This window comes from Erinaceus europaeus, chromosome 11 (genome assembly GCF_950295315.1).
Source record: "Erinaceus europaeus chromosome 11, mEriEur2.1, whole genome shotgun sequence".
Taxonomy (NCBI): domain Eukaryota; kingdom Metazoa; phylum Chordata; class Mammalia; order Eulipotyphla; family Erinaceidae; genus Erinaceus; species Erinaceus europaeus.
In genome coordinates, this window is record NC_080172.1 from 82,409,850 (window position 1) to 82,424,440 (window position 14,591).

Consider the following 14,591-nt stretch of genomic DNA (forward strand, 5'->3'; position numbering starts at 1 on the left):
TCTGCCTTCATCTCTCACCACCTACCTCCTTTCCCCCTCTGCTCTTACTTGATGATTCACAGTGTCTCTCCCCTCTCTCTAAGCACATTCCCCCTGGAGCCTTTATGTGTCTCCACTGTACTTGTCATTGCTCTGATGACCTTACTGGAGTCTCCCTAACCACATAACATTAAATGGCATACCTTTCCCAGATATTTTCTATCCCCTTATTCTTCTGTTAATGACTTATTCCACGTTTTATGATTACTTTCTCATAAATATTTCTCTTCACAAATAAATGTGTATGAGCCAGTAAGATAGCACTCTTGGATAGTGTGCTGCTTTGCCATGCACATGACACAGTTTTGAGCTCCCCAACACACACACACATACACACACACACACACACACACACACACACACACACTGCACTCATAAATATTTCTCTTCACAAATAAATGTGTATGAGCCAGTAAGATAGCACTCTTGGGTAGTGTGATGCTTTGCCATGCACATGACACAGTTTTAAGCTCCCCAACACACACACACACACACACACACACACACACACACTGCACTAGAGGCAATTTTGGTGCCATCGTGTCTTTCATTCTCCCACTGTCTCTCTGCCTCCATATCTCTATCTAATAATAATAATAAATGCATATGTACATATATACTTTGGGGAGGGGGGTAGACCAGATCTAGATTTGGTCCTGGGTCACAGTTCGCCAATTACTACATATACAGCTATGATAGCTCCTCTAAATACTCATATTTTAATTGGAGCTTGCAAACTTCTTCCCAGGAGTAAATCTAAGACTGGCCTATTTTATGCCAACATGAGCTAGTAATGGCTTTAATATTATTAGTGAATTATATCAATAAAAAAAATACATGTGGCTGTGCAACATATGGCCTGCAAAGCCTAAAATATTTACCACCTAGCTTTTTTCCAGAAAAGGTTTTCAGCCTGTCTATTAGTGTATTGTCTACGTCCTTCCAAGAGAATATAATAAACTACTTGGGGGGTGGGGGGGCTTTATGCACTGTCATGTATCTTCAGCACATAAAATAGGACCTAGAGTAAACTGATGCTAACTAAATATTCTTAAATGAATGACAATGAAACCTGACAAAGTCTGGTGACTTACATTAGATTTTATACAAAGTTGACAGATGAAGCAGGACTCTAACTGAGGTACACATGGATCCTGAAGAGTTACTTGTAACAAAGATTTAAAACTCTTTGTTTTAAATTGTGTTTAAAGGTTCCTCACTAAAATGTCACTTTATAAAAGAGCTTCTATTCTTTTATTTGGGAGTTATATTAGTAATTGCAATGAAGAAAATGGGGCAAGGGAAAGATTTCTATTTGAGAAATCCCTTAGTCAAAAAAAATAAATTAAAATTTCAAATGAAAACCACTAAGTCTTATCAGATATCAATTGCCTTCTAGTTGACAGAATGTAATGTTTGGTGTGTGGTGGTTCTCAGAAAGTAGCTGGATGCTTAAGTGCAGTATTTCAAGGGAGGTTTTAGAAATTCTGTGTTGATATTTTTTTAATCAATAAAAAGAAATGTTTTTGTTGTTGTCAGACTCGAGAAAGAGATTCACAACCTTGAAAAGGCTGAGCTGCAAATCTCAACCAATGAGGAGGCAATTTTAAAGAAATTAAAATCATATGAGAGGACAACAGAAGATATAATAAGGGTAAGAACTAACAAATCTTGAAAATTATCTTGTGTGGCCCGGGAGGTGGCGCAGAGGATAAAGTGTTGGACTCTCAAGCATGAGGTCCTGAGTTCAGCCCCCGGCAGCACATGCGCCAGAGTGATGTCTGGTTCTTTCTCTCTTTCCTTCCTATCTTTCTCATCAATAAATAAATAAAATATTTTTAAAAGTTATCTTGCTCAAAATGAGTCCAGAGATTGTATGTAATTCTTGAAAATATGCCCACATTTAGAATTTATGTTTTAAATTTTATTAATGACAAAGAATTCATTTTTTTTTTTTATAGTCTGTGAAGGTGGAAAAGGAAGAAACACGAGGAGGTATGTTCTGAGCAATCTACCCTCTATTGACTTTTTTGATAAACCCACTAAGACTTTTCCCATTGTTATACAGATACTAAATGAATTTTGAATTAATACTAATTTTACAGAATCAATTGAAGATATCTATGCTAATATTCCCGACCTTCCAAAATCCTACATACCTTCCAGGTTAAGGAAGGAAAGAAGTGATGGATTAGAAGATGGTGAGCAAAACAGAAAAGGTATATGAGAAATCTGTGGTTAATGACAAATTCTCTTTTTTATTTTTTAATTATTTTATTTTATTTTAACCAGGGCAGTGTTTAGCTCTGGCATATGGTGGTGCTGGGGATTGGACCTGGGACCTCAGAGCCCCAGGCATGAAAGTCTTTTTACATAATCATTATGCTATCTCCCCAGAAATGACAAGTTCTCAGATTCAGATTTTCAAATAATTTTAATATTAGAAACTTGCAGTGGTGTCATATGCTTCCAGTTAGACAATGGCCTGTTTTGCATAGTTCCACAAGGTGAGTCAATTACACAAGTAGAGATCATTAGTATTAGTCCTTATGTTTTATTCCCTAACATACTAGATAAGAACAGAGAAGCTGATAGCCTAAAGGAGATAGCTCTTAAAAGCAAAGACATCCTGCTCAAATAAATCTCCCCTATATAGTCCATTTAATAGACACTCTGCTGCATTACTAAGAGCCTTTATGAAATGAAAATACTCCCCTTAGGAATTGTTTATCTGTCTGTAGAAATATTTTTATGAAACATATACTTGAAAGCTTATGGCAAAATTAAGGCTTGTATGGAAGACAGAGAAGGAACATTTGAGTTTCAGATTAGAATAAGTAGTTCCCCTTCTGTACAGGTAGTAGTCCTTCATTCATTCAACAAATATTTAGAATACCTCTAAGATCAGTCCTCACACTAATTAATATAAGCATGGCCAAAAAACAAACAAACAAACAAAAAAACCTCTGACTTCATAGAACTGACATTCTAAGGGAGGAAGACAAAAAAATAAAGTAAGTAAATAAGTACATTTCATGTTAGAGAATAATATAAAGGGAAGAACAAAGCAGGAAAAAGAGATATGAAGAGAGTTTACAATTTCCACTGGATAATCCAGGAGTGTCAAGAACCGATAGGAGTGGGAGGGAGAACCAGCCCAAGGGCAGCGCACTCACCTACCAAGAACCTCTAGGAGATACAAAATGCAAGGTAGATTTTTAAAATAAACATAGGAAGACAGTGAAAGCAAGCATTGCTACACTATAATTTTTCCCAAGAGTCTATTAGATAAGGATCTTGCCTGGACTTGAAGCATATCTCAGCCCTTCCTCTACTTAAAAATGAGACTAGGGGGCCTGGGCACAGCGGGTTAAGCACACATGGCACGAAGCACAAGGACCAGTGTAAGGATCCAGTTCAAACTCCTGGCTCTCCACATGGAGGGGGGGGGGTGTCACTTCACAAGTGATGAAACAGGTTTGCAGCTATCTATCTTTCTCTCTGCCTCTCTGTCTTCCCCTCCTCTCTCACTGTCTTTGTCCTATCCAAAATCAACAGCAGCAACAAGGGCAACAAAATCCAAAAAAAATGGGCTCTAGGAGCAGTGGATTCATAGTGCAGGTACTGAGCCCCAGTGATATAACCCTGCAGGCAAAGAAAAAAAAATTAGAGTAAAAGTTAAAAGATACATAAGCCAAGGAGAAGCATGTGATTCTACTTTTCCCTCTCTCTTCAATATCAGTTCTACATTTCTACAACCTCCCTTTTGAAAAAACTTTAGAACTATGCATCAAGGAAGGAAGGAACTTAATTAGCTAGGTCTTTTATCCACTATAATGTGTGGTTTTTACAGTCTTCCCAACTAAAAAGGTCTGAGGGAGCAGTAGTATAGTTGACCTGGATAATGTGTGTGCTTTGTCATGTCTGCAATCTAGGTTTGAGCCCAGCCCCCACTGCACTTGGCTCTGGATCTGTGTTATCTTTCCTTCTCTCCTTCCATCTTCCTATTTCTCTGTCTCTGTCTCTTTCAATCTGGAAAAGAGATATTGGCCAGGAGTGATGAAACCAGGTGATAACAAGAGAAGGGAAAGGTGTGATGAATAGTGAATAATGTGAATAATTAGTGAATAATGTGAAGAGTGTAACTCTGATCTGGAGGATGGTAAGTCTGAAGGGGGTGGAAGAGAGGGACATAGAGCTCTGGTGGCAGGTGAGACGTGGAACTATACTTCTGTGATCTTATAAGATTCTGAACTGTTATTAAGTCACTAATTTAAAAAATAATATTTTAAGACTATAAATCTGCCTTGTTAGATTTATAACTAAAAAGATGCTATCTTTTGGTTCCTCAATAAAAATCCTTACTTGTAATCATCTGCTTATCTTTTTTTTTATAAGTAGACCTTTAAATTTTTTGGAGGGAGGGGATGTTAATTCATTACTTATTTTAGAGACAGAAAGATAGAGAAGCAAAAAGAAAGTGTAAAAAGGACCACAGTACACAAGCTTCCTCCAGTGAGGCTGAGCTTAAACGTGGGTCATACACATGGCAAAACAGCACACTGTCCAAGTGAGATATTTCACTAGCCACCACCTTCTCTTTTTCATCCCTTTTCAATCTTCAGTAATTTCATACATTCTTATATAAGAATCTTAGTGATCATAGTGCTTGGTAATTGCATAATTAACAAATATAATAAAATTTTAAATAGACCACAACACCTAGCATAACAAACTCAAAGGACTTATTTACTATAAATTTTAACACTGTGAAAGCAAAGCTAATTTATATTGAATAAAAGAGAACTAAATAAAAGATATAATTTGTCTCTCAATAGCTTTGTATGCCATGGAAATTAAAGTTGAGAAAGACTTGAAGACTGGAGAAAGCACAGTCTTGTCTTCAATACCTCTGCCATCAGATGACTTCAAAGGAACAGGGATAAAAGTATATGACGATGGGCAAAAGTCAGTGTATGCAGTCAGCTCCAATCCCATTACATCACACAATGGCACCGATGACCTGGCACCAGTTGAAGTAGAGGAACTCTTAAGACAAGCTTCAGAGAGAAACTCTAAATCACCAACAGAATATCATGAGCCTGTATATGCCAATCCATTTTACAGGCCTACAACCCCACAGAGAGAGAAGTCAACCACTGGACCAAACTTTCAAGAAAGGATAAAGATAAAAGCTAACGGACTGGATAATGATATGAATGACTCCACCCATAATATGGACAATGGGCTTTCAGAGGAGAGAGATAACAGCATCAATCATACTAGTCCCATTCGGCCAATCCCTCACCGCCGAACAATGACTCAAGCAACAGAGGAGAAGCCCCACACCTTTCAAAAGATGACTCCTTGTGAAGAAGCAAGTGTGATGCAGGACAAGTATGCATCCTCTCCAGAGGCAGAATTGAGTCCCAGCAGAGCACTAATTGGGAAGTCAGAACACCAAGGTTCTTCTACTTGCCAGGAGGAGGAAGATGTTAGATACAATATTGTTCATTCTCTGCCTTCTAACATGAATGACACAGAGCCTGTGACCATGATCTTCATGGGGTACCAGAAAGCAGAAGACAGTGAAGAAGAAAAGAAGCTTCTGACAGGGTATGATGGGATCATCCATGCTGAGCTGGTTGTGATTGATGACGAGGACGAAGAGGGTGAAGAAGAAATTGAGAAGCCATCCTACCATCCCATAGCTCCCTATAGTCAGGTTTATCAACCTGCCAAGCCAACACCACTTCCTAGAAAGAGATCTGAAGTTAAACCCCATGAAAACACAAACCACAAATCTCCCCACAAAAATTCCATATCCCTGAAAGAACAAGAAGAAAGCTTAGGGAGCCCTGTCCATCATTCTCCAACTGATGTTCAGATAACTGGAGATGGGACTGAAGACCCGTCCTTAACAGGTAATAAAAATAATAAGGCTTTCCCCTGCTGTTTAATCATGTGACAGTCTTCCCTTTGTGTTGTTAACAAATCCTCTTGCTTTCATCTTTTTTGACCACTTCATAGAATAATGCACACTAAAGTATTTTTTGTTAATGCTAATCTGAATGAGTTATTACACCTTAGGTAATTAAGTCACTTTAAAGGAAAATTATTCTAATCACTGCCTTAGTTGACTATTTAATGGATTGATTTTAATAACTTGAAATTTGTCTTCTGTCATGGTATAATACTATGGGTAACTTTACTTGAAACACTAGTGCACTGAGTCATTACTACCACATTTTTTCCCATCAGAATCTGATACCAGCTGCAGTTTCTGAGCCTCTTTGTGATTTAATCTTCTTACATAAGTTGACAAACTGCTTTAATTTTTCAAGAAAAAATTATTTTCAATAATATTTTATTACTTTGCAATACATTATTTCTCTAGACTTTTCTAGTTTATTTGCTTTATTTCTTTATTTTTTTTTACATTTAAAATAAATGACAGTTTTTCTTGTACACTATGACAAATGACTTGTCAAAGTTTTCTCTAACTTGGAAAATTTATTTTTCTCTGCATTTGCATTTCTCATTCTTTATAAAGTTTTATAACGAGCTATTTTAGCATTGAATGAAAAAATGACACTTTTTTCTATAAAAGCGGTAGCTCATTGATTTCAAATTCCTTGTTATAACTTGAGCATTACATTCTTCCTATTATTTATAAAGGACAAGTAAGAATCTGACAAAATCAATTATAACAATTGTATTCATCTTGGCTAAATAAGTATGCCAAGCCACTTAGACATAAAGGGACTATACTATAAAAGAAGAGTAGTTACAAAGATCTTTAATGAAATAATTTTTATTAAAAAGCAATAACTATTGAGCCTTAGCTAATCCAGCCAGCAAAACTGGGTGATTCTATAAAAATGTGGTAATACCTGTACAATTCAGGAAGGATTCTTCTTCTACAACCCACAAGCCCTATCTTGGGCTACCAGATAGTACAGTGAAATAGATTTCTTTCATCCTTTTAAGTGGTTATATGAGGCACAACAAGTTTAAGTTTAATTATCTGAAGAACTTCTGACTTCTTGATAAATACATACTTAATATACTCTTCCTAAATCAGACTTGAATGGTCTGTCCCTACAATAGAAACCTGCTAAAACTAAAACTTATTTTATGTTTTAAGAATGAGCTTTGTCTGCTGATCAAACTTTGCATCTCAAATTAATTTTTAGAATGGCAAAACAGATTTAGAAAAGAGAAACATGCAATTTACACTTACTGATATTATCCACTATAAAAACCACCCTTTTGAACTTGCATGTTAACCAGCTCCTCCCAAGTGCCCTTTTTCCTTCTCCACTACTCATGTCAACGCATTCACCCCATAGAAAAAGACAGGAAGTGACTAATGTTTCCAAACAATACTAATCATATCATTGAACTAAAATAATGAAAACAGGAAGACCTATTACAGACAAAGTAACAATACAAAGTTCTGTACTATCAATCAAAGCATCTTATAAACAAAATGCTCCAAATTCCTTATCTTCCATCATGATATTGTTTTACATTCCTGTATTCCAAATTCAGCACAAGGATTAAAGAGCTGATATGGCTTTTCAAATAGGTCTTAATATTAAGTATATTGTGTTGACATATGTCCTCAGAGGGGCATCCGCATACATAAGATATATAACCACTTAACTACCCTAATTTCAAAAACACCCTGATTTCATAACTTCTCTGTTCTCTTCTCCTCCCCAAAAAAGAGCTTACTGGCACTTGGAAATCCACTATTTTAGTCCATACCTTTACTTATAGTATAAATATAAATATTCTCAGTTGAATGCTTAATAAAATTGCTAAGTCTCTTCCTTGTTATCAGAAGCTTACCAAAGATCAGTTGTTATCTTGAAAAAAGGAGCAAGAATAATGGAGACAGATGAGAAAAGGTAGAGTCTAGAGATTCTCAAGGCAAGATATTTTAAGTTAAAACTTTGAACAGGGTAAGATATGACAAGAAAAATATGGCAACATTATATCTGCTAATGTAAGTGTAACAGGGCCCTGTCCTATGAAAAGAGAAATGAAAAGAACTGATGACCCAGGCTTTTTAGCTGCTAAGTCCAAGGGTTTTTGTTTATCATGTTCTGACCTCACACATCTACTTATTATAGGGTAAAGAGAGAAACAAAAGAAGCAAGAGACTAAAAATCTAGGATTCTTTTTTTCTCTTAAGAAATGGATGCTTTTAAAAATATTGTTAAATGTCCATAGGACATAAATTATGCCTGATTTACTGAATTTCAAGCTGAAGAGTAATTTCAATGTAGAAAACTTTGCCCCTGACTGAAAATAAACCTTTAAAAAGTCCTTTTGTGGGCAGGGGTAGATAGTATAATGGTTATGCAAACACACTTTCATACCTGAGGCTCTAAAGTCCCAAGTTCAATCCCCTGTACCACCATAAACCAGAGCTGAGCAGTGCTCAGGTAAAAAAAAAAAAAAGAGAGAGAGAGAGAGAAAGAGAGAGAGGGAGGGAGGTCCTTTTGTAGTCCGGGCAGGATCACTCCACTGAGAAGGTACTGTGTGCACCCCAGGCTCAAAGCCCCAACTCCCATGGCACTGGGTAATAGAGTTTCAATGCTATGGTATCTTTACCACCTGTCTCTGTCTTTCCCCTTCTATCTGAAAAAGTTAGCCCAGAGATTATAGTAAAACCATAAATAAATGTCACTTTGCAATGATTTTGTCACAACTTTCTTTTATGGTATGAGCAAATAGAGATCCATAAAATTTAAGAGTAGAAACTTTGTGAAGTTTCATCTTTTGCCTTCAATTCACCTTTTGCTATGGAAGCTGTATCTTCTGCTCAGGTCTCATGATCCAACACCTGCCAGAAGTAGAGACCACCCTCCTGGCTATTGAACAAAGGGAATGATCTCAACTGGTCCTAGATTAAAGTGAATATATCTTGATTCCCCCCACCACCACCACTATAAATGGTTGTTCCTCTTAAGTTTCCAATAAGGTTTCATTTAATGGAAATACTGCATGTAAGTAGAATGGAAATAAAAGTGAGGCTAGTTTTAATTATGATAGTATATTCCTATCTTTCTCATATTTGTGAAGAAGTGTTTCTTAGAGATATTTCCATTCAGTAATATCCAATGAACATATGGTTAAGAAATATGAGTTCATGCCTTTCCTTTTTAATTTTTTCATTCAATTAAAGTGTACAATTAAACATCTAGTACTTGAGCCAAGTTACACATGAATGTAAAGATGAGTGCCTTGAAACCATCTCTCAACTTTTAGATCATGACTAAGGCAGCTAGCTATTCTCCATTGTCCTAAATATTAAGGGCATAATACCAAAACATCAGGAAAGTGCTATGAGTTCTACATATGCACTTTTTAAAATGGTTTCTACATTCAGTATATCATTAGCAGCTGAATATGCTCAGGAAAAGATATATTTGCTATTAGAAAATGTATTTGTACTGTGGCTTGTCAAAGACACTTCATAATTACTCCAACTCTTGGATTCATAAAGAATACGTTTTTATCATTACCTGTTCAGATATGGAACCCCTTAGAATAACCAAACTCAATTAAAATATAAGCCAACCATGAATTTGTCAATGCATTTTTTTAATAAGGCTTAGGTGCATACCTCCGAAATATGCACAAGATACAGTCATTGACCTATAGGAATTATGACTAATAATGAAATTGTGCACTAATCCTATATTTACTAAATTTATATGTACTTGATCCACTAATTTTTCTAATCTTTATAGAATAGGTTCCTTCTAGTTCTGAACCTGCTTCTGCCCTAAGTTAACCATAGCTTATTATTTCTACTATCTTTTTGTGCTACTAAAACAATGCTCACACTGTTGGATAAAATCATCTGAGGTATGTTTCAAACTTTCCTGCATTCTATGATACGGTCATTTGTAGTGAAAATTAATATCTTTAAAATAAGTTCTTTTTCTTTAATTTGCAGCTTTAAGGATGAGAATGGCAAAACTGGGGAAAAAAGTCATCTGAAGTACGCCATTTATGTTAACATCCTCTCAAGAAGAAACAAAGAACTGTTGCAGTGTTCCCGTCTGGGCATTTTGTTTCTTTTTTCTGAAATCAAAAAGATTGTAATTATACCCATAAAAAGCCATTAAGGATAGACAGTAGTTATTACTTGAGAAAATTTTTGAAAAAGCTGGGGAAAACAAACGCTTAACTTTTCCATGTACTTGACCTTCAGTGAGGGGCGGGGGCAGCATATTTTTATTGTATTCATACCAAAGCATTTCTAATAAGAGCTTGTTAAATTTAAGAATAAAGTTATTTAAAAATAGCCTGTTATTCTATATTCTATTATCTGATATTATAATTTTGATTCTACAAAGATTTAAGATTATAGGTGGCCATTGTACGTCACCATAAAATTATTCATCTTAACTCTGATAAGTAAACATGTCATTCCAAGTTAAGAAGGCTTTAAGACATCCTGTTACTAAGACCCACCTCAATTAATTTAGTAGAGACTTCAACCCTTTGTATAAACTCAAAAATGACATACAATAATTATCCTCTTATACAGTCTGAATTCAAACTATCTTGATATGCATGACTATACAGATACACGACTATACAGATGACAGCTGCCAAGTTCATTCTTCCTCAAACATCCATTCATTCACTCACTTTTTTAAAAAATATTTATTTATTCCCTTTTGTTGCCCTTGTTGTTTTATTATTGTAGTTATTAATGTCGTTGTTGGATAGGACAGAGAGAAATGGAGAGAGGAGGGGAAGACAGAGAGGGGGAGAGAAAGATAGACACGTGCAGACCTGCTTCACCTCCTGTGAAGCAACCCCCCTGCAGGTGGGGAGCTGGGGGTTCGAACCATGATCCTTGCACTGGTCCTTGCGCTTTGTGCCGCCTGCACTTACCCCACTGCACTATGGCCCAACTCCCTCATTCACTCACTTTAATATGAACTCCATGATGCAGTGGTTGCTTATGACCTAAGATTGTTGAGCAGAGGACTTCCCATATTCTTGAAGAGCACAACTTTAATGTTTAGACCAATCTTTGCAAATAAGTTAGATTCCTAATATTAAAACTAATAAGTATTTGTTCCGCATATGACTCCTAAATGTCATTTGTCAGGACGTTAAGTTGAAGGACAATACTCCCCTGCCAGAAAATTCTCTCCTATCCTAATTTACTACCCAGAACTCTGGCCAACACCCTCAAGTTCTACTCCCTTACATCTTCCCCTGGATCACACCAATGCATGTCACCTAGGTCCTACAAGTCTTCCTTTCAGTAGATAATCTGCTTCTTCCCAGGGTAGTAACTGAATTTCCCTGGTGAGACTTAAAATCTCAGTCACTTGTGTAGGAATAAGGAGACATAAAAGCCTATCCTGACAGAACAAAGATTAACCAGTGAAGCATAAGTTGTTTACAATGGGGAACTGTTGGATAGGAAGCAAGAGTGCCTCTGCTTATGTGGAACATTCTGAGAAATTTTGAAAATTCAAATTTCGGAAACACTCTCACCTAAATACCCCTATTCCTAGTGACAGTTCATTTCTTTTCTACCATGATTCCAACTTTAGCAACAATGACTGACTAACAGTTAAACCTTCATCCTTGTGATTAAAGCTTTGGGTTTGGTTTTTATTTGGTTGGTTGGTTTTGCTTATTTGTTTATTTGCCTTTACACAAGTGTTAGCTAGAACAGTGACACCTAGTAAGTGATCAATAAACACCTGAGTGAATGAATGAATGATTCAGAACAGAAAAGATGTTTGACTAGAGAGGATGTGTAACAGTAAGTGGCCTTAGGCGGTAGGTATTAGTATCTGACTGATTGGCCACCAGCCCCTGTCGGAAGGCATAGATGAGGCAAGGCCAGTGCCTAAAAGTGACCCAATGGATGGGAGCGAGGGAGAGGGCATCAGTCCATGATGGTGAAGAGGGATTTGGATTTGTAGTGGGAGTGGTGTGCAGACACCTCTCACAGAGAGAAAAGAAAATGCACACTTGGGGGTTAGACAATGGCTCACCCTAATAAGAGCACACATTAGAAATTGTACCCTTATGTCAACAACTAGTCTGTAAACCATTATCCTCCCCCCAATAAAATAACAAGGGGAAAAATAATGGGGGCAAGGGGAAATGGGACCAGAAGAAGTAGGGGTATGAATCTTGTCTGGGAATGAGGTTGGATTTGCTGGGGAAGTAGGTGCCACTTGGGCAGAAAAAGGCCTCCATACTAAGCTGGAGCTTATCATTCAATACTTGCTGATATGAGAGGGGGTTATTTACACAAATATCCGCTGGTTTCTGTGCTCACTGGGAAGGAAAAAAAAAAATCAGAAAACCGAGAGGGCCGGTCAGTGGAGCACCTAGCTGAGCATAGGTGTCTTATCTTTCTCCTATCTGACCCTCCTCTCAATTTCTTTGTGTCCTAACAAATAAAACAAACTGAGGGGGGGAAAAAGGAAAAAAAATTCGCTGGTAACAGTGTATTCGTAGTGCCAGCACCGTGCTCAGCAATAACCCTGGGAGAAATGGGAAAGAGAAAGAGAAAGAAAATTTTTTTAAAAACCCACGTGAGGTGCTTTCTGGAAGTGTCCCTCTAGCACCCTCTGTTGGCAAAGCTACACATTGCAACAGTTGACGTAAGAGGTTTCCAAGCTTCTAATTACAAAGCAAAGGGAGGCATTGGACAGGAATCACTGACTGTACAGGTAACTCGTGAAGTACACTTGTTTTTCTACTTGGTTTCCATATTAATCCTTATATATACATTTGAACAATAAAGCAACTAAAAACTAGCTGCCTTCATAATAAGATGCAACTATCCTGTATAACAAAATCTCAACTTCTCCCCATAGGAAGGAAAGACACATTGTAAAGTCATTGTCCATAGTTAAGTAAATGTAACATTTTCTTTAAGAACAGTTTTATATAACAAAAAAAAGTGAGAACAAATTTCCCATATACTAAATTTCCCTATTTTTAATTTATTCATTTATCATTGGATAGAAACAGGGAAATTGAGAGGTGAGAGGCCAGTAGAAAGGGAGAGAGACAGAGACACCTGTAGCCCTGCTTCACCACTTGTGAAGCTTTCCCTCTGCAGGTAAGGACCAGGAGCTTGAACCTGGGTCCTTGTGAACTGTAATGTGAGCACTTAACCAGGTATGCTACCACCTGGCCCTATACACAGTTTTCCTATAGTAAGATCTTAAATTAGCATAGTATATTTGTCTTAATTAATGAGCCGATAGTGACATAATGTTCTAAAGTCTTATAATTTAGTCGGTTTCCTTTTTTCTGCGCTAGGGTTTGTACAGAAAACCACATTACTTTGAGTCAGAATGTCTCCTTGACCTTCTTTTGATTGTGACTGCTTCCCCAAAACTGATTATTTTATAATCTCAAAAGTTTTGAAAACTACTGACCAGGACTTTGTAGTACGTCCCTGTATTACAAACTACATAAACTTTTCATTATTATCTGGGTAATATGCACTAGTGTGATCAAGAGGAAGATCACGTGTTTTCTTTTTTTTTTTCTTCCTCTGGAGCAAGATCACAGTAGCAAAGGTGCCATTTTCCTGTCATCTCAAGGGTTCACACTTTCAATATGACCAATCACTGTTCTTCTTCTAGCGTTTGCCCTTCTTCCGTAGCCAGTCAACAGCGTCAGGTTGAGCCTGATGTAAAGTTTCGAGACCTCCTTTGAATCTGGAGAGGTGGCAGTCGTTGACTATGTGGGTCATAGTCTGTCTGGAGCCGCAGGGGCAGTTCGGGTCGTCTCTGGCTCCCCAGCGATGGAACATAGCGGCCCACCGGCCATGGCAATGTTGCCCTCAATCACATGGCCAGTGTGTGTCAGATTGCTCACGCTGTAAAATTACACCTTTCCCCTTTTCTATACTGTATAATTGGAAAGGAGTCACACTATGTGGTGCCCACACTTAAGGAGTAAGAAACTAGGTTCCTTCTATTTGTGTGTAGGATAACTGCATTATTTTAAATTCTCATCCTTCAAAGAAAATTTGTCTATTTTACTAAGTCACATATTCAATCATTACTATAAATCAGTATGAACTCATGGATGTTTACTTCTGCTTTGTAACTTAACTCAATTTTTTGCTCAGATGATTCCAATTTGAACTTTTTAATATAGATTTTTTTTTTCTCTAGGAGAATCAGAAAAGCTCCAAGGACAAGGAATAATGTGAGTCAGAACTTAGTAAACGAGCTTTTGCTAAGAAGATAGGATAACTTTCATATATTATGAGAATTTATGCCATAGGACACTTAAGATGGATTTACATGAATCAAAATAATAGAAAAATAGCTTCATTTATGAATTCTATCTCAACCACAATATTCTAGAATTTGTATTTTTCAAAACTAAATTATTTTTATTTTACTGAGAAACTCATCTTCTAGAATAAAACTTAGAATTTAGGATGTACATCCTAAACAAGTGACTATCATTGACCTGGGTTCAGACATGAGAAGGGGAGTTGGAAGGGAGAAGAAAAGCAG

The 14,591-nt window shown here is 36.9% G+C and overlaps 1 protein-coding gene across 2 annotated transcripts in view; it reads left to right on the plus strand.

Moving 5' to 3' along the window:
• PALMD (palmdelphin) overlaps nucleotides 1–10,366 on the plus strand; it is a 70,621-nt gene extending 60,255 nt beyond the window's left edge. The window contains exons 4-8 of one of the 2 annotated variants that reach the window (XM_007528579.3): nucleotides 1,579–1,693; nucleotides 2,001–2,034; nucleotides 2,145–2,258; nucleotides 4,878–5,963; nucleotides 10,016–10,366. In XM_007528579.3, coding sequence (XP_007528641.1) covers nucleotides 1,579–1,693; nucleotides 2,001–2,034; nucleotides 2,145–2,258; nucleotides 4,878–5,963; nucleotides 10,016–10,059 — 1,393 coding nt within the window. In that variant the 3' untranslated portion in view covers nucleotides 10,060–10,366. The remainder of the gene's footprint in view (nucleotides 1–1,578; nucleotides 1,694–2,000; nucleotides 2,035–2,144; nucleotides 2,259–4,877; nucleotides 5,964–10,015) is intronic. The other variant, XM_016190600.2, reaches the window with a different exon arrangement.
• Nucleotides 10,367–14,591: the final 4,225 nt, after the last annotated feature.